Source organism: Macaca thibetana, chromosome 11 (assembly GCF_024542745.1).
Source record: "Macaca thibetana thibetana isolate TM-01 chromosome 11, ASM2454274v1, whole genome shotgun sequence".
Taxonomy (NCBI): domain Eukaryota; kingdom Metazoa; phylum Chordata; class Mammalia; order Primates; family Cercopithecidae; genus Macaca; species Macaca thibetana.
Genome location: NC_065588.1, coordinates 31,409,516 through 31,430,126, shown reverse-complemented (window position 1 = coordinate 31,430,126; position 20,611 = coordinate 31,409,516). Strand labels below are relative to the sequence as shown.

Genomic DNA, 20,611 nt, shown 5'->3' with positions numbered 1-20,611 from the left:
AGCCAATACAGAATTAGGGCATAGAGCAGTGTGTGATCAGGGTGCTAACTACTCATAGTCCGCTTTAAGCTCAGGATAGGGGAAATTCTCACAGAAAAAAACCAAACATTACCTATATTAGATAATCAAGTAGGTAGGGCTTAGAGAAAAAAGGAATCACCATGGGTTGTAGTGGGGTAGTTTATACATGTAGGAAACAGTCCTGAAAGATACGGATGTGCAGAATGGAGGCTGATGTTCTGAGCTCCAGCTGAGGGAATTTTCATTCATCTAAAGTTTTATTTCTGTTTTTTTTTCCCAGCTGAATTTAAGATTCATATTTCTGTTTTGAAAAGTTGTGAAATGCATATAGCAAAGTGTTAACATCTGTTGAATTTAGGAGGAAGGTATCTACACACAGTGTTCATTATTTCTGTTTTACTTCTCTATATGCTTGAATTTCTTCTTTTTAATTTTTTTGAGATAGAATCTCACTCTGTTGCCCAGTCTGGAGTGCAGTGGCACGATCAGGACTCACTGCAGCCTCAACCTCCTGGGCTCAAGCAGCTCTCCTGCCTCAGCCTCCCAAAGTGTTGGGATTAGAAGATGTGAGCCACAGGACCCAGCCTGAAATATTTTAAAATTACAGACAGGAAAATAAATTGCATTAAAGTCGAGCAACTCAGGAGACAAAGGAGAGAGCTTGAATAATATATAGATCAGATGGTCAGCTCTTGAAAAGGTAGGTGTTAATGGCAGTCAGTTATTCTATCAGTCTTGAAGGAGCACATAAATAGTATATTGTTCTGCAACCAAGAATGGAAAAATGACTACGATCATCAATGATGAAAGCTCAAATGTGGTGAAGAAATGGAAAAAATAAATAATGGGCCAAGGTTTCTTCATGGCTTGGAGTTAACTTTTTTTTTTTTTTTTTTTGAGACAATTTCTCACTCTTGTTGTCCAGGCAGGAGAGCAGTGGTGTGATCACAGCTCACTGCAGCCTCACCATCCCTAGACTCAGGTGATCCTTCCAGCTCAGCCTCCCAAGTAGCTGTCTGGGACTATAGGCATGCACCACCACACCTGGCTAATTTTTATATTTTTTTTTGTGGAGACAAGGTTTTGCCCTGTTCCCCAGGCTCTCTCAAATTCGTGGGCTCAGGTGATCTGTCCACCTTAGCCTCTCAAAGTGCTGGGATAACAGATGCGAGCCACCGTGCCCACCCATGCTTAATTTGTTTAGGTGTGAGATATACTAACACAGAGAATATGCTGTACATCATTAGAGAAAATGAATATAAATAAATGACATACTTTAGTAATTATCAAAAGGAGCAAGTTCAGCCAATACATCTACATGAAAAATAAGTGTAATCACATTTTTCTGAAAGAGTAGCTTTTAATGCATATATTTAAATTATTTAAAAATATGCTCTAAAGTCTGTCTATTGTGCTGTAATTGTCTCTTAACAGTTGAATTTTTGCCTTTTCAAGAATTTCTTCTGTAAGTACTGAGGGAAGAACCATTACTGGTAAATTTTCTATATTCCCCATATGCTTGGCTAAGCTTATAGCAAGACTTAATATATTTGTTGGTTGGCAGTACAGAATTTTGAGTAGTCTGTTTATACCAGTAATATTGTGTTGCTAGTGAATAGATGAGTTTAATCTTAGTGCAAAAAGCATATCTATGTAACAGTTTTTCTACTGATTAATTGTATATAATTGAACAAATCTCAAGTTCATTGCTTTTTTTGTTCATTCATTCATACAAAATGGGAGGTTGTTTAGAACTCATCCTGAAAGGAATTAACATACTGTAGTCTCTCACAGAAGTACAACTTAATAAACATTTATGGCAATAAAATTTACCCAGCATGTAAGTATATCTACAAAACTGTAAGTATGTGGAATGGTCTTACAGAAGCACAAAATTAATAATGTAGTTTCCCAGGTTATTTCTCATCTATTTCTCTATCATACTATAAAAGAATCAAATACTGTTACAGTAATCATAATGATAATTTAAACTTATAATTTCAGTATAATTATTATCACAATTTTTAAAAATATATGTGTATATATTTAGAGATGGGGTCTCACTCTGTCACCCAAGCTGAAGTCCAGTGGCACAATCATAGCTCCCTGCAGCCTTGAACTCGGGTTCATGTGATCCTTCCACTTCAGCATCCCAAATAGCTCAGACTGCAGGCACGCACCACCACACTCGGCTTATAATTGCAAATCTTTTTTTTTTTTTTTTTTTTTTTTTTGAGACAGAGTCTCGCTCTGTCGCCCAGGCTGGAGTGCAGTGGCCGGATCTCAGCTCACTGCAAGCTCTGCCTCCCGGGTTTACGCCATTCTCCTGCCTCAGCCTCCTGAGTAGCTGGGACTACAGGCGCCCGCCACCTCGCCCGGCTAGTTTTTTGTATTTTTAGTAGAGACGGGGTTTCACCATGTTAGCCAGGATGGTCTCGATCTCCTGACCTTGTGATCCGCCCGTCTCGGCCTCCCAAAGTGCTGGGATTACAGGCTTGAGCCACCGCGCCCGGCCTATAATCGCAAATCTTATGTTCTGTTTTCTTTTTAGAGACAGGGTCTCACTCTGTTGCCCAGGCTGGAGTACAGTGGCACTATCGTAGCTGACTGCAGCCTTGAACTCCTGGGCTCAAGTAATCCTATCACCTCAGTCTCTTGAGTAGCTAGGACTGCAGCTACTCAATTTAAACTCTTTTAAAACTTTTTTTGATAGAGAAAAAGGTCCTGATATGTTGCCCAGTCTGGTCCAAAGTGATTCTCCTGCTTCAACCTCCCAAAGTGTTGGGATTACAGGCGTGAGCCATTGCACCCAGTGTCACAAATCTTAAATTTTTTTTTTTTTTTTTTTTTTTTTTGAGACAGAGTCTCTCTGTGTCACCCAGACAGAGTGCAGTGGTACAGTCTCAGCTCACTGCAACCTTTGCCTTCCTGAATCAGATTCAAGTGATTCTCCTGCCTCAGCCTCTTGAGTAGCTGGAATTACAGGCACACGCCACCATGCCCAGCTAATTTTTTTGTATTTTTAGTAGAGACGGATTTTTACCATGTTGGCTAGGCTGGTCTCGAACTCCTGATGTCAAGTGATCCACCCACCTTGGCCTCCCACAGTGTTGTGATTACAGGCATGAGCTACTGCGTCCAGCCTTAAATTTTTATTAAATAACCTTCATAGTCCTATAAAACCATTATTCTAGAATTTGTACAAACAAGGTAAAAATATTTACACAAAGTCGGTAGTATTCCTGTGTTCTTTCAACTAGCCCATGTTCATAATTATTCATTTATTCTCATATGCCTAATGATGAGGATACATTCTGAGAAAAGCACTATTAAGAGATACTGTTATTGTACAGACATCATAGAGTGTACTTACATAAAACTAGATAGCATAGCCTACTACAAACCTTGACTATATGATACAACCTATTGCTCTTATTGTTATAAAAGATTTAAACATTTTATTTATAAACTGGTATTGCCAACCTTCCCCTATTTCTGCATATTTAGGTAAGAAGTAAAAATAAGTTATCCTGGCTTTGTGTAGTGGCTCATACCTGTAATCACAGCACTTTGGGAGGCTGAGGTGGGAGGATGGCTTGAGCTCAGGAGTTTGAGACCAGCTTGGGCAACACAGTGACACTCTGTGTCGCTCTACAAAATTTTTTTTAAAAGATTAGCCAGGTGTGGTGGTACATTCCTATAATCCTAGCTACTTGGGATGCAGAGACAGGAGGATTGATTAAGCCCAGGAGTTCAAGGTTACCATGGACAATGATTGTGCTACTGCATTCCAGCCTGGATGACAGAGTGAGATGCTGTCTCTTAAAAAAAAAAAAAAAAAAAAAAAAAAAAATGTTATCCAAGGGGCTTACAAGCAATGACACCCCAGAGATCTTAATTTCTAATACCATTTTGCAATTAAAGGAGCAGGGGGTCCTTGGAGAAATGACTGATTTCTAGAAATGGGCCAAGAAATATGAGCCTTATACTGCTGGCAATTAAGGAAGTGCTCAAAAACCTAAAAAAGAACAAAGAAGCCACACAACACATAGATGGGGGTGCATCAAACGGGCATAGGAGCCAAATAAAAGAGTTGTTAATGGCCAAAACTGGAACATACTGAGCAGAAAAATAAAAGTCTGTCATGACTCAAAATATAAAATAAATATGTATGAGTCCATACTGATGTAAATAAATGATCAGATAAATTAGAAAATGGGGGGAGAAGAGACAAGTCTCCCTTACAGAAGAATTCCAAATGATTGAAGTAGATACATACTTTACCCTCAAGAGGTGAAGTATAACTCTCTATTCCTAAAATGTGGGTTGGGTAGAGTGACTTCCATCTGAAGAATGCAATATAGAAAAGGAGAGAAAAAAACTTTACTGTGGAGAAGCCTGAAAAACACTGTCTTAGCCAAGTGATGAAGGTTAACATCAACCGTGATGTCACATTGACAGTATGAACCATTGATATTAAGTGATGAAAATGGCACTTGACCTGTGTGGTCTTCCCCAAACCTATAAACCCAGTGTAATCGTGAGAAAAACATCAGACAAATCCCAGTTGAGGGACCTTCTACAAAATACCTGACCAATACTACTCAAAACTATCAAGGTCATCTAAAACAAGGAATATCTGAGAAACTGTCATAGCCAAGAGGAACTTAGGGAGGCCTAACTGCTAAATGTAATGTGGTAGTTTGGATGAGATTCTTGAATACAAAAAGGATCTTAGGTAAAAACTCAGAAAATCTAGATAAAGTTTCGACTTTTGCTAATAATGTACCAAATACTAGTCATTAATTTTAATAAATGTATTATACTTATGTAAGATGTTACTATTAGGAGAAACTGGTTTAGGGTATATGGGAACTCTACTCTTTTCCCTATTTTTCTGTAAATCTAAAACCATTCTAAAAATTAAATTTGCTTTTTAAAAAGTTTTTTAAAACAATGAAATGAGTTTGACCAATACAAAGCTGAAGAAAAAAGATAACCATGAAATCTAGGATTCAAAGCAAAGGTTAATGAAATTTTGATTATGTGACACCATGATGCATATACAGTACAATAATAATATCTCTATGTTTGAAATAAGGTAGGTATCAAATTTTAATTTACAAATCAACACATTATTAAAGGACTAAAATGTTCTAAAGAAAATGGGCTGAGTGCAGTGGCTCATGCCTCTAATCCCAGCACTTTGAGAGGCCAAGGCAGGAGGATCCCTTGAGCCCAAGAGTTTGAGACCAGCCTGGGCAACATAGCAAGACCTTATCTCTATTAAAAATTAAAATAATAATAATAATAATAACCAGGGAGTGTGTTGGTGTGTGCCTGTAATCCCAGCTACTCTGGAAGCTGAGGTGCAAGGGTCGCTTAACAAGCCCTTGAGGTCCAAGCTACAGTGAACCGTGGTTGTACCACCACACGCCAGCCTGGGTCACAGATCAAGACCTATGTCAAAGAAAAGGGCAGTGGAGGCTGGTGCGGTGGCTCACGCCTGTAATCCCAACACTTTGGGAGGCCAAGGCGGGCAGATCATGAGATTAGGAGTTCGAGACCAGCCTGATTAACATGGTGAAACCCCGTCTCCACTAAAAATACAAAAATTAGCTGGGCGTGGTGGCACGTGCCTGTAATCCCTGCTACTCAGGAGACTGAGGCAGGAGAATCGCTTGAACCCAGGAGGCAGAGGTTGCAGTGAGCCGAGCACTGTACTCCAACCTGGGCAACAGAGCAAGTCTCTGTCTCAAAACAAACAAACAAAAAGATAGTGGAGGGGATGTTTTTATTTCTTAAATTATATTTTAGTTTATGTAGTCAAGGCTTTGAAATGAATCATTTTTAAAGCTACCAATATTTTAAATAAGTGTCTTAAAAATTTTGGAGTATATAATTCAGACCTAAGAGTACAATTTTTATTCATCTATCCATCTACTCAACAAACATTTTTACTGCCAGGCACAATATTAAGTAGGTGTTGAGGATGTAAGGGTGAGTAATATGTTGAAGAGCTTAATTTCTAAAGGGGAAGATAGAATTTAACAGTGTTAATGTAATATGGTAAGCAGACAGCAATATGCCATAGCAATTATGAGAACAAAGTTCTAAGAACTTCACAGTGCTGTCTCCCAAAAAACCAAACAAACCAAAAAAAAGAGACATCATATTCACGTATTATAAGATAACCAAGAAAGGAAGATAAATGCTTTATCTCGAACCTTACTGTTGAGAAAAATTTTTATTTTAACACATCAATTAATATTTGTTTAGTACAGTGTTTGTACGATAGTGGTTCATTTAAAAATTAAGATACGGAATTTTTAAAATATTGGACCATAAAAATCTGTTCTAATTTGTAGATTTTGTAGTGTTACAGAAGAAACTCCTTTCTTCTGGACGGGTCAAGAAAGGTTTCCCCAGGAGGGCTTTTCTGAATAGAATCTTTTTTTTTTTTTTTTTTGAGACAGGGTCTGCCTGCAGGCTGGAGTACAGTGGTGCAGTCACAGCTCACTGCAGCCTCGAACTCCAGGGCTCAAGAGATCCTCCTACCTCAGCCTCCTGAGTAGCTGGGACTACAGGTGCTTGCCACCATGCTGAGCTAATTTTTTTTTTTAAGTTTGCAGAGATGGGGTCTCACTGTGTTGACCAGGCTGGTCTCATACTCCTGGGCTCAAGTGATTACCCCTGTCTTGACCTCCCAAAGCGTTAGGATTACAGGCATGAGCCACCGCGCCTGGCCAAAACATCAAGGAAGCCCCGAGTAGAATTCTTAAAGATGTGCAGGAGCCTAATAGGCAGACATGGAAGGAGGGGTGTGGTAGGCAGAATTTTAAAAGTATTCCCAAACATTGTCTTCTGGGTATTCAGTTAAAGAGCAGTCTAGGTTCTGCTGTTAAGGAATTTTACAGATTTAATTAAGGTTACTAATTAGCCGACCCTAAAATAGGGAGAGTTGCTTGAATTATCCACGTGTGTCCAGTATAATCACGAGTCCTTAAAAGCAGAAAACTCAGCTAGCTGCTGCAGAAGAGAGAAAAAATTAGATTTCAAGTACAAGATAGTTCGATCTGAGATGTTGGGTGTCACATGCAAGGACCAAAGAGAGATTTTAGGTGCTAAGGGCACCTGGCTAACAGCTTGCAAGAAAATGGGGACCTTAGCTCTACAACCACAAGGAACTGAATTCCGCCCATAACCTCAGTGTGTTTGAAAATGGATTCTTTAGCTGGGTGTGGTGGTGGGCGCCTGTAGTCCCAGCTCCCGGGGAGGCTGAGGCAGGAGAATTGCTTGAACCCGGGAGGCAGAGGTTGCACTGAGCTGAGATTGTGCCATTGTACTCCAGCCTGGGTGACAGAGCGAGACTCCATCTCAAAAAAAAAAAAAGAATAAAGAAAGTGGATTCTTCTTCAAAGCCTCCAGAAAGGAATGCAGCCCTATCAACAGGATGGTGTCAGTATTGTCAGACTTAGAGTAAAGGAATCAGCTGAGCCACGCTGTGCCAGACTTCTGGCTCATGGAAAATGTGAAATAATAAATGTGGGTGTGTTAAGCTGCTAAATTTGGCATAATAACTTGAGACAACAGAATATTACAGGGGAGAAGATGTTTCAGACACATGAATTCTAGCAAGGACCCATAGGATATCGTACTTAAAAGGGAACCCTGCGTCATTTGGCATAGCTCAAGTGCAGGAGCCTCAGAAACTAAAGCTGGAAAAGTAGGTTCGGCTAGATCATGGTGGTCCTCAAATGCTGTCTAAGGAATCTGGACCTTAGTTGGCAGGGACTGAATTTGTGAGACTGGTATCTTAGTTCACGTTGATTTTCCCAAGGAGGTAAGATTAATTCTCTATCTCCAAGTTTGCTCAAACATCATCTTCTCAATGAGGGCCAACTTGATCGTCCTACTTAATACTGCAACTTGTACTGTGTACTGCCAGCTTTCCTCACTTTATTCTTTTTTAACTTTCTACCGCACTTTTCTTCTTCCAGCAATACTATATAATTTATTATACTTATTGTCTCCCTTCTCACAATGTAAACTGTGAGAGCAAGGATTTTTTTGGATATTTTGTTCACTATTTTTTCCAGTTATTTATTGTTACATAATAAACCATCTCAAAATTTAGCCACTTAAAACAACAATAGTTTTTTAAAATTATTTTTATTTATTTATTTATTTATTTTGAGAAAGGGTCTTGGCTGTGTCACCTAGGCTGCAATTCAGTGGCACAATCATAACTCACTGTAACCTCTTAACTCCTGGGCTCAAGCGGTCCTCCTGCCTCAGCCTCCCAAGTAGCTAGGCCTATAGGCATGCAAAACTATGGGTCTCTCCCCTTAGAATGCCTCAGCCTGCCAAAGTGTTGGGATTATAGGTGTGAGCCGCCACACTTGGCCAAATCAACTCCTCTTTAGGGATGAATAAGTGGATAATAATGCTTAGATGGCTACATGAATTGTGGCACTGTCAACAGAGGAAAAGCTTTGAGGGGAAAAATGAGCTCAGTTGTGGAAACATTGATGTTGAGACTGCTGAGTCTGAGACAGCAAGTGGAGATTCTTGCTGTATAGTAAAAGTCATGAATTGAAACTCAGGTCTGGGGATCATCTTGAGGATTTTTTTTTTTTTTTTTTTTTTTTTTTTTTTTTTTGAGACGGAGTCTCGCTCTGTCACCCAGGCTGGAGTGCAGTGGCGCGATCTCAGCTCACTGCAAGCTCCACCTCCCGGGTTCCCGCCATTCTCCTGGCTCAGCCTCCCCAGTAGCTGGGACTACAGGCGCCCACAACCTCGCCCGGCTAGTTTTTTGTATTTTTAGTAGAGACGGGGTTTCACCGTGGTCTCGATCTCCTGACCTTGTGATCCGTCCGCCTCGGCCTCCCAAAGTGCTGGGATTACAGGCGTGAGCCACTGCGCCCGGCCTGAGGATTTTCTTTTTGTTTTTCTGATGGAGGGAGGAAGGAAGACTTTGTTTTTCCCACGGAGAAGAGGAAAATTCTGCTCCCTTCACCTCACTTTTTTTCTTTTTGGTTGCTTTGTTTTATGTTAATTTTGCGAACTTCAAAAAGTGGTTAAAATGGCTCACACCTCGCCCCCCGCCCCAAAGGTGACTTGACTTTTTTCTTTCTATTTCAAAAAAGTACATTGGGTAGTAGCTTTGAGAATCACAGTCTCTTATAGAACTGGGAGGGTCTTTGTCATCTTGCAGGTCATTGTTCTCCTCCTGATATATGTGATGCATGATTTTCAGTCTGTGCAGAACCTCAATACTATTTTAAAATCTGGATCTTCTAACACCAAACATAGTAGGGGAGGGCCTTGAAGGCCTTTAGATAAAAGGCCACACACTAATGCAGAGACTCAGATAACTGTTTCTGTTTAGCAAAAATCACATCAACTGAACCATTTTAAGCTACTAACAACTTCAGTTAATTGTTAGAATAATGAGACTTCTGTTTGATTCTTGCAGGAAGATTATCTTTTCCAGTGAGTCTTGTTTCTAACATATTTAGCTCAGTTTGCTCATGTTAGGATAATTTCATAGACCATGAAACAGGATAGTCTATTTACTAAAAGACTGCATTGACTAATGTGATGTTTTACATTAGTAGAACAAATGTACCCCCTTCTCTACCTTGTAATTTATATCTTTCTTTTAGAGAACTGTTGATTTCTAATGTAGGAGGAAGAAAGTGGTATTTTTGTGTAAATCACTGATATCCCTATGTAAGCTTAACTGAGTTCCTTGTGTTTTTGACTTCTTATAGAAATTTTTTTGGTGATAGCATGTATTGGCAACAAAAGTAGTTAATGGAAATGGAGGGAAAGGTCTGCTTTACCTCTGACCAGATGACTGCTTCTTTGAGACATACCTCAGGAAAGTTTGTTTGAATCACCTTAGCAGTGTTGCTCCATAGTGTTACTTGTCAGCCATAAGTTTTTTAATGTTGAGTTACTTTGTTTTGTTCTGGAAGGCAAAGTGTGGCTGTGTTAGAGTCTCTTTAGCAAAGAATATGTTCTTTAGTAACGGGGAAAGATTTGTTTTATACTGTATAATAAAATGTGACATGGATAATAATATGCTTTCCCAGAAATACATTGGATAAAAAATTTCCGTAGAAGGTAGATACTTAAGAATAATTAATAATGTGTTTCTAATTTAGTAATAAAATAATGTTTTATATAAGAGAAAACCCTTGCTAAAAGACATTGTGATTTGCACTAGGCTACTAGACCAGCGTATTCAGCCAGAACTAGAACCTTGTTTTCTTGGCTGTATGTATTATTTGCAAATCACTTAGATGTTCTTCAGAATAATAAAAATTATTTACTAAGCACTGGCAAGCACATGACATTTATTAATCTAAAAATTATGGACTCTTTCCTCTTAGAGTTTCATGATAGCAGTTACAATACTTAAATTACTTTTTAAAATTGTTTTCTCACTTCAGATTTTATTATTAGTATGACAGATATGGGGTAGGATCAAAAACTTTGTTTATTCCTTATCAGAGAACTCTAGATCTTTAATTTATTGCTAAGGTTATTTTTGCAAGTATATAATCTACTGTCATGTTCTTTGATTGGTGGTAAGCTGCGCAGTGCCTAAAACTGTTGTATAATAATTTGGCCAGGTGCAGTGGCAAATTATTTTAATGCCAGTGCTTTGGGAGGCCCAGGCAGGATCACTTGAGGCCAGGAGTGAGGCCAAGAAACACTTTTATTTTTCTGTCTCCATGAAAAATAAAAATAACTCGTCTGGGTATGGTGGCGTGCACCTGTAGTCCTAGCTACAAGGAAGGCTGAGGCGGGAGTTTGAGGCTGCTAAGCTATGATCGCACTACTGCTCTGCAGCCTGTCTTTAAAAAAAAAGAGAATTTGTCTGATCTTTGTCCATGTTTCCTGAACTTCTCAAACCCTTGGAATTTCCTGAGTGACCATGGGATTGTTATGCTAATCAGGTAACTAATGATGGGCCTCTGGATAGCTTCAGGATAGGAGCTGTCTCTGGAAGGACCAACTGTGTGGTTGGGACTCTGAACCAACCTGGCCTCTGGAGAGGGAAAAGAGTTGGAGATTCAGCTTAGTCATGTAGCCAATGATTTAATCAGTCGTGCGTATGTAGTAAAGCCAGCAAAAACTCTGGACATTGAGATTTGGTGGAGCTTCCTGGTTGGTGAACACATTGATGTATGCGCAGGGGAAAGCAGGTGACATGCCCTTTTTCCACAAGAAGAAGGCATGGAAACTCTGCATTCTCTTCTTGATCTCACCCTATATATCTCTTCATTTGATTGGTCCTTCTGATTTGTGTCCTTTGTAAGAAAACTAATTGTAAATGTAGCACTGTCCTGAGTTCTGCAAGCTCTAGTGAATTTAGCATACCTGAGGGGCTTGTGGAAACTCAAATTTATAGCCAGCCTGTTAGAAGTGCAGGTAGCCTGGGACTCCCAAAGTGTGACTGGTGTCTGAAATAAGGGCACTCTTATTTGAGAGCATACCCTTTTACTTGTGGGGTCTGTGCTAACTTTGGGTGGCTAATGAGAGAATCGGATTGCAGTATACTCAGTTGAGATTGAAACAGAATAACTGTGTTGTGAACTTTTGGTTTTCAGTGAATAAATTTTAGTAATTGCAAGTGTATTTAGGCTAGTCCGAGTGCAGAGGTGTTGATAACTAATTCATCACAATCAGTTACAGATTTCTTTGTTCCTTCTCCACTCACACTGCTTCACTTGACTAGCCTTTAAAAAATAATAATAATAATAATAAATTAAAAAGAGAAAGTATATTTAGTGTTAGCTAAATATAACATGGCTCTTTAATTTTGATGTAATCAAGAGGAAAGATATTGTGAATGTCTTAAAAATTCAAAGCTTACTGGATTGATGTTGATGTACTCTTACTGAAATCTTAACTAAGGCTAGGCAAGGTGGCTCATGCCTATAATTCCAGCACTTTGGGAGGCTGAGGTGGGCAGATCACTTGAGCCCAGTGGTTCAAGACCAGCATGGGCAATGTGGCGAAACCCTGCCTCTACAAAAATGTTTTAAAAATTAATCAGGCATGAGGGTATATGCCTGTAGTCTCAGCCATGTGGGAGGCTGAGGTGGGAGAATCACTTGAGCCTGGGAGGTCCAAGCCACAGTAAGCAATGATCATGCCACTGAACTCCAGCCTGGACAACAACAGAGTGAGACCGTGTCTCAAAAAAAAAAAAAAATTAATTAAACTTTAATATTACCAGGATTTAAGTTTCTGTATTGTTGAATTCCTCAGTCGGGTCAATGAATTTGCAGAGACCCCTCCAAGATTCTTTTGTTTGATTCCTTACGTGACTATCACCCTAGACCTTCAACTTTGCTGACTAGATTTGGGGGTTGTGTGTTTAGAAAGGATAACAAGCTTGTCATGGGCTAGAACCTGTGGTCTTCATAAGTAGCTTAGTAGGATATATGGCTTTTTCTATGAAAAGTAGAGAACATGCATTAAAAATGGGCAAATTCTGGGCTGGGCATGGTAGCTCATGCCTGTAATCCCAGCACTTTGGGGGGCTGAGGTGGGCAGATCACCTGAGGTCAGGAGTTTGAGACCAGCCTGGTCTCAAAAATTAGCTGGGCATGGTAGCGTGCCTGTAGTCCCAACTGCTTGGGAGACTGAGGCAGGAGAATCTCTTGAACCCAGGAGGCAGAGGTTGCAATGAGCCAAGATCTCAACCTTACACTCTAGCCTGGGTGACAGAGTAAGACTCTGTCTTAAAAAAAAAAAAAAAAGGTAGAACCTACAAAGAACTCAAACAAATTTACAAGAAAAAAACAACCCCATCAAAAAGTGGGCAAAGGATATGAACAGACATTTCTCAAAAGAAGACATTCATACAGCCAACAGACACATGAAAAAATGCTCATCATCACTGGCCATCAGAGAAATGCAAATCAAAACCACAATGAGATACCATCTCACACCAGTTAGAATGGCGATCATTAAAAAGTCAGGAAACAACAGGTGCTGGAGAGGATGTGGAGAAATAGGAACACTTTTACACTGTTGGTGGGATTGTAAACTAGTTCAACCATTATGGAAAACAGTATGGCGATTCCTCAAGGATCTAGAACTAGATGTACCATATGACCCAGCCATCCCATTACTGGGTATATACCCAAAGGATTATAAATTATGCTGCTCTAAAGACACATGCACACGTATGTTTATTGCAGCACTATTCACAATAGCAAAGACTTGGAATCAACCCAAATGTCCATCAGTGACAGATTGGATTAAGAAAATGTGGCACATATACACCATGGAATACTATGCAGCCATCAAAAAGGATGAGTTTGTGTCCTTTGTAGGGACATGGATGCAGCTGGAAACCATCATTCTTAGCAAACTGTCACAAGAACAGAAAACCAAACACCGCATGTTCTCACTCATAGGTGGGAACTGAACAATGAGATCACTTGGACTCAGGAAGGGGAACATCACACACCGGGGCCTATCATGGGGAGGGGGGAGGGGGGAGGGATTGCATTGGGAGTTATACCCGATGTAAATGACGAGTTGATGGGTGCAGCACACCAACATGGCACAAGTATACATATGTAACAAACCTGCACGTTATGCACATGTACCCATAACTTAAAGTATAATAATAATAAAAAAATAAAAAAAATAAAAATAAAAAAAAGGCAAATTCTGTCCTTATACTTGGAGAACTGTACTCATGTATTTAAACATGTAACAAGCCATGTAGAGAAGTTACCAATAGAAGGTATGATATAGTCAGGGGTTAGTATTATAGACAGAAGGTCAAAACTAACACGAATAAAAACTCAGGCTAATAAACACATAAATAGCTAACTGCTGTAATAACAACCCCATAATGCTTCAGTGGCATGAGGCAATACAAGTTTTTCTCATTCACGTTTAGTGTAATGTAGGCCAAGGTGGGAGGCCCTCTACTTCACAGAGACATTTAGTGACTCAACTTTCTTCCACTTCGGGAACTTTCCATCTTTTAAGGCCTCCTTTGCGTTTAGCTGATAGATGGCTGGGGAAATATAGATTGTGTGCCTTGACCTGGAAATGATGTCATTGCTGCCCACATTTCACTGGCAAGAACTAGTCATTTGACCCCCACCCAGAAGCAGATTTTCTTTAAGACTTCTAGGCTCCTGGGGTTACCTGTCAGGGCAGGAAGAGAGGGAAATAGTGTGAGGCTTAGCTTTGTTTTTGGAGAAAGTCTCTGGTTACAAACAGGCTATGATGGAAGTGGATAGTGCAGGAGGGAACTGGGGCCCTCCTAGTGGGAAGGTTTAGGGAGGAAAGTGAGTGAAGAAATATTTAACCGTGATGATCAGGCTGAAAAATAGCCCCCAAGGTTCATAAATCTCGAAATTTCCTCTTCACTTACAACCCCACAAACATGCTACAGAACTCTCTGCCAGTAGCTTTGAGCTGGGGATGGGGTCCCTATTTCCACTGCCAACTGAGAGGAAGCCTGAAGCAGCCGGAAGGCCAGATCTCATGTTTCTGTAGTGAAGAGACGTGTGTTCTTGGCATTCTAACATCACCCACATTCATAGTAGCAGACCTTTTGTGCTATGATATATTTCATGTATTTTATGGAGAGTGAGAAATTTTGGGAGTTCAGTATTTCCACAGCTGCCCATGTACATTCTAGTATGTTAAGTTAAAAAATTAGTCACACTTCTTTTTTAATTATACATTATCTTTTAAAATATATGTCCTATAAAGTAGACTTTAAAGTCCAAACTTTATATAAATGGTGATTTACATTATAGTGTTCTTGAATCAAATGCACTTATTTCACCGGAAATTCTCTGAATTATTTAAACTGAAGTTAATTGGACTTTGGTAATCTAGAGGCAAGGATGAAATATTTGAATATGTAAATCTATTAAAATGATTTTTGCTTATGTGTCGTTCTTTATATAACTGGTTAAAGTGACCTGGAATAGCTTTCATGTCTCATTTTATTAATGATTTTCTTTAAAACTAGGCTTCTGGGGTTACCTGTCAGGACAGGAAGAGAGGGAAATAGTGTGAGACTTAGCTTTGTTTTGTGGAGAGTCTCTGGTTAGAAACAGACTATGATTTTATCAATGAAACATGAAAGCAAACATGATAAACTTCTCTGGTAAAACTAGAAACGAGGGCTATATGAAGTAATTGGAACTATTGGTAAATATTCCTAGTGATAACCTGAACATAGCCAAGAGTTTCTACCTTAATCAGGGGAAAATCTAGGCTTAAGATAGGAGCTGGGCAAAATTGTTAGAGCAGTTAATGGATTTGTTTCCCTACTTTGCATCTCATTTTGTGGAAGTGATTTTCAGTGTCAATTGTTTGTTTTGACACAGAGTTTGGCCCTGTTGCGCAGGCTGGAGTGGATCACAGCTCACTGCAGCCTCCACTTCCTGGGTTCAAGCCAGCCTGCTACCTCAGCCTTCTGAGTAGCCGGGACTACAGGTGCTTGCCACCATGCCCAGCTAATTTTTATGGTTTTTGTAGAGACAGGGTTTTACCATGTTGCCTAGGCTGTTCTCAAACTCCTGAACTCAAGCGATCTGCCCACCTCCACCTCCCAAAGTGCTAGGATTACAGGCGTGAGCCACTGCACCCAGCCTTCACTGTCAGTTGTAAAGCTCATGCTTGCTTTTCCTAATGGGAAGATTTTTGTGTCATGATATAATTCCCCTCTCTCCTCCTCTAATGAGTAGCTGTTATCCCTGTAAACTAAAGAGAAGAGAAATACCTGCAGTATGTATTTAATTATTGAGGTCTACTTCTTGAATTCTTTCATGCTAGTCCCATTTGTAACAATTGTTTGCCTCCCAGAAGTGTGTCTCTGGAGGAGGGTGCTGACTTCTGTGCCCTCTGGGGCACCCTTAACCAAGGACTTAGATGTTTGTCTGCTCAGAGGTCTTTCAGCTATCTATCCATGACCATGGACGTCAGTTCACAGCCCTGGCTGTTCCTCAGAGATCTAAGTAACCACTTTGATGATTTCAGGATTCTCTTAGATATTTGTAATAAATCGGTTCCTTTTTTATTCCAGTTCAGGAGTTCTGTAGGCAGCTTTCTCAGCCCTTTGTTGTTGTTTTTGTTGAGGGGAGAGCATGGAAAGTTTCTGTAAACCTTGTTTGGGATATTCAATTCTCACAGTATCTGTGGGTAAGTAGCCCCCCAGCATAGAAGCTTAGTATTTGTTGCTGTCCTTGGATCATCAAACGTTGAGGTGTGGATAGCAAGCTCTCTTGGCCATTGGTACCCTACATTATCATTATTGACTATTTAAAAGAAAGACTCTGACATCTCTTTAAAGATGTCTGAAAGTTGTAGACATCTGACTACAATAAAAGACATTCAGAAGTTTTAACACCCTTCAAAGCTGCTAAGTTACAGCCTGTGTCATTACAGTAATAAACTTTCCTCCAAGAGTTGACATTTCATAATTATGCTTAGGAATATTATTGATTAAATGGGATATCAGTATAAAGCAAATTTCAGCTTATGTTTGCATTGATAAACATGATTTATAAAAGGTAGATTACTTATAAGATTGGATATAATGTTGCTGGTGTTTTTACTTTAAATATTGGAATGTAATTTCTAAAATAAAGTTGTTTTTATATTTACAGAAAAATTAAGAATAGAGTTCCCATATACTTGCCTCACTCCACACACACAATTTCACCTATCATTAACCTCTTGTAGTAGTATGGTACATTAGTTATAATTAGTGAATAAATATTGATACATTATTGCTGACTAAAGTCTACAGTCTATTTAGATTTCTTTTTTTCTTTTTTTTTTTTTGAGATGGAGTTTTGCTCTTGTCGCCCAAGCTGGAGTGCAATGGCGCGATCTCGGCTCACTGCAACCTCCGCCTCCTGGGTTCAGGCGATTCTCCTGCCTCAGCCTCCCAAGTAGCTGGGACTACAGGCATGCACCACCATGCCTGGCTAATTTTGTATTTTTAGTGGAGATGGGGTTTTGCCATGTTGGCCAGGCTGGTCTTGAACTCCTGACCTCAGGTGATTCATCCGCCTCGGCCTCCCAAAGTGTTGGGATTACAGGCGTGAGCCATTGCACCCGGCCTCTATTTAGATTTCTTTAGTTTTTACTTAATGTTCTTGTATTAGTCTGTTCTCATGCTGCTGATAAAGATATACTTACTTGAGACTGGGCAATTTATAAAAGAAAGAGGTTGAATTGACTCACAGTTCCATAGGGCTGGGGAGACCTCAGGAAACTTACAATTGTGGTGGAAGAGGAAGGAAACACATCCTTCTTCATATGGCAGCAGCAAGGAGAAGTGCAGAGTGAAGTGGGGGAAAGCCCCTTATAAAACCATCAGATTTTTTGAGAACTCACTGTCCCAAGAACAGCCACCCCCATGATGCAATTACTTCTCACTGGGTCTCTCCCACGATGTGTTGCGATTATGGGAACTACAATTCAAGATGAGATTTGTATGAAGACACAGCCAAATCATATCAGTCTTCTTTCTGCTGAAGTATCCGATCCACATAAATTGTCATGTCTACTTAGGCTCCTTTTGGCTATGACAGAATCTCAGACTTTCATTGCTTTTGTTGTCCTTGATAGTTTTGATGAGTACTTAACAGATATACTATAGGTTACTCCTCTTGGAATTTGTTGTTTTTCTCATGATTAGACTGGAGTTGTGGGATTATGTGATAAGACTGTTTAACTTTGTAAGGAATTGCCAAACTCTCTTCCAAAGTGGCCGTACAATTTTACATTCTCATCAGCAGTGAATGAGAATTACTGACACTTCATATCCTTGTCAATATTTGGTAGAGTCAGCTTTTGGGACTTAAGCCATTCTAGTCAATATGCAGTGGTTGGGATGTAATTTTTTTTTTTTTTTTTTTTTTTTTTTTTTTTGAGACAGTCTCACTGTCACCCAGGCTGGAGTGCGAGTGGCATGATCTCAGCTCACTACAACCTCCGCCTCTTGGGTTCAAGTAATCCTCCTGCCTGGCCTTCCTGAGTAGCTGGGATTATGGGCACCCACCACCATGCCCAGCTAATTTTTGTATTTTTAGTAGAGATGAGGTTTCACCATGTTGATCAGGCTGGTCTCAAACTCCTGACCTCAAGCAATCCACCTGCCTCAGCTTCCCAAAGTACTGAGATTACAGTTGTGAGCCAACATGCCCAACCAGGATGTAATTTTTAAAGTTGGTCATTTAGTCTTACTGTCATACTTTTTATGTTGAGCATTCCTAATCCAAAAATCTGAGATCTAAAATGCTCAAAAATTTGATCTTTTTGAGTGCCAGTATTCCGATTTTCGAATCAAGGATGCTCAACCTGTAAATATAATGCAAATGTTTCAAAATCTGATACAATCAGAAATTCAAAACCCTTCTTGGTCCTAAGCATTTTGGATAAGGGATATTCAACTTGTGTGATAACTGACTATAGAAGCATTAGCTTTCTCCTAATATTCCTCTTTAAATAAGCATTAAGAAGAGAATGTGTTAACAGATATTTAATAGCATTTCACTTATTTTGTTAAAATTACCTGTTCTCTTTGCTTTCATTACTAACCCCTTATCAGCTACATTCCATTGGTGTTAAGCTACACTCTGATGTTAATGTCTCCTGTTTAACTGCTTTTGGTTAATTATTTATTCTCATTTTCCATTCTTCAAAGTCATTTTTGCTTTTTGTTTGTTTGTTTTTATTTGTTCATAAAGCTTTTTTGTTTCTGTTACATTATGTAGTTTTGTACCAATGGCTAGAAGCAGATCGTCATGGCAAGAGCCAAGATGCTGCAAATACGACTTCAGGTAAAAATAAAATTAAAAACAAGGATGGGCTGTTATAAATCATTGTTTTAAGTGACCCCAAGCCCATTGTAAATGTTTCTTTATTCAGTTTTGCTTGGTCAGACTTACAGCTGTTATTTTATGTTTCTCTTCTCTCATCTGCATCTTAATTTTCATAAAGACCTCATTTGCTTCAAGCCTTGAAAACATGTATTCAGTAGCCTTTAAGCTCTCTTGGCAGATATTTCCTACTTTCTTAGGAGGAAAAGCTTCAATTTAGTAGGAGGTTATTTGGCAGTATTACTTGGAGTTAAGCTGATATGTAGCTGTGGTAGTTGTACAAATTTATAGTCCTTGTTTGTTTTAAGATAATATTTAAAAGGTAAATTTTAAGTACAGGATGCATATGTAATTTTCATTTCCTGGGAATCCAAATTCTTAGACTGAGTTATTCTCCTGTGTGTGTGTTCCCCCCACCCCAGCAGTAAATTCTAAGTTAGAGCTTTATGAAACATGTGTTTAAAATGAGAAGTATAGGTTGTTCCCCCATCTCTCATCCCCAAAAGTCATCACCAAGATTCTCTTATTTTGGCTGGTGCTGGTAGGAATAGCTGCATCCAGTCATTTCTAAATTCTTTTTTTGGGGGGGATGGAGTCTCACTGTGTCACCCAGGCTGGAGTGCAGTGGTGTGATCTTGGCTCACTGCAACCCCCACCTCCCGGATTCAACTGATTCTCCTGCCTCAGCCTCCTGAGTAGCTGGGATTACAGTTGCATGCCACTATGCTTGGCTAATTTTTGTATTTTTAGTAGAGACAGGATTTTGGCACATTGGCCAGGCTGGTTTCGAACTCCTGACCTCAAGTGATTCACCCGCCTCAGCCTCCCAAAGTGCTAGGATTACAGGCATGAGCCCCTGTGGCCGGACCATTTCTAAATTCTTAACAGTGATACCAGAATTCCAAAATAATTGGTTCTTCCTCTAATATCCTTCCAAATCATATTTGCCAAGACAGCTGTGTATATATAGCAATGATCTTTCCTGTTATCCCTTTTTTAAGCAATCTAATAAGTGGAGTGGTGGTGGTTTTGCTTTTCTTTTGTTACATTTGTTACTGTTTTGTGGCTTTTTTTGTTTTTGTAACATTATTTCTTTCTGGAAGTGGTTTCCTTCTAGTGGATTATTTGTGCCTCAAGAAGGTGCAATGTTCCTTAGTTAATAGAACAATTATATTGAGAATGGCACTTTCATGACCTTTCTGATATAGCTCCTGTTCCATTACTAACTTGATACATGAATGAAGATAATGTTATTTTAACTATACACAGGCAGAACTGAATTAAAAGGTAAGTGTTACAAGGAGTTATATGATAGGTTATGTCATGTTTCTTCTGCTTCTGCAGTATTTCATATTTTATTTACATTTATGGATAATAAAAGCAAGTATTTCTGGTGTTAGAGGGTAGGTGAAGGAGAGGGTTTCTCGATGGTTGTATACCATGAAGATACGCTGTTGCTTTGTCAGTGCACAATCAGCAGCATAGACTTTATAACTAGGAAGAATTTTGTTTGTTTATTTCTCTAAAGTAAATGAAAAGTAACTTTTAAAAATCTTTCTTTTCTTTTCCTTTCTTTACTCTCTCTCTCTTTCTCCCTTTTCCCTTCCCTTCCCCTCCCTCCCTCCCTCTGTCCTCTCTCCCTCTGTCCATCCTTCCTCGCTCCCTCGCTCCCTCCCTCCCTCCCTCCCTCCCTT

At 39.5% G+C, this 20,611-nt stretch overlaps 1 protein-coding gene across 7 annotated transcripts in view; it reads left to right on the top strand.

Moving 5' to 3' along the window:
- The window catches only part of DENND5B (DENN domain containing 5B), a 330,200-nt gene that overhangs the window by 68,692 nt on the left and 240,897 nt on the right, over nt 1-20,611 (top strand). For 2 of the 7 annotated variants that reach the window (XM_050750278.1, XM_050750276.1), the window contains one exon: nt 18,813-18,878. The exons of 4 other annotated variants lie outside the window; for them this stretch is intronic. Coding sequence is in view for 1 of the 3 variants with exons in the window: in XM_050750281.1 (XP_050606238.1) it covers nt 18,086-18,251; nt 18,813-18,878 (232 nt within the window). In the remaining 2 variants the exon portion in view is untranslated. Of the gene's footprint in view, nt 1-13,685; nt 18,252-18,812; nt 18,879-20,611 lie in introns of those variants that run through there. One more of the 7 variants, XM_050750281.1, reaches the window with a different exon arrangement.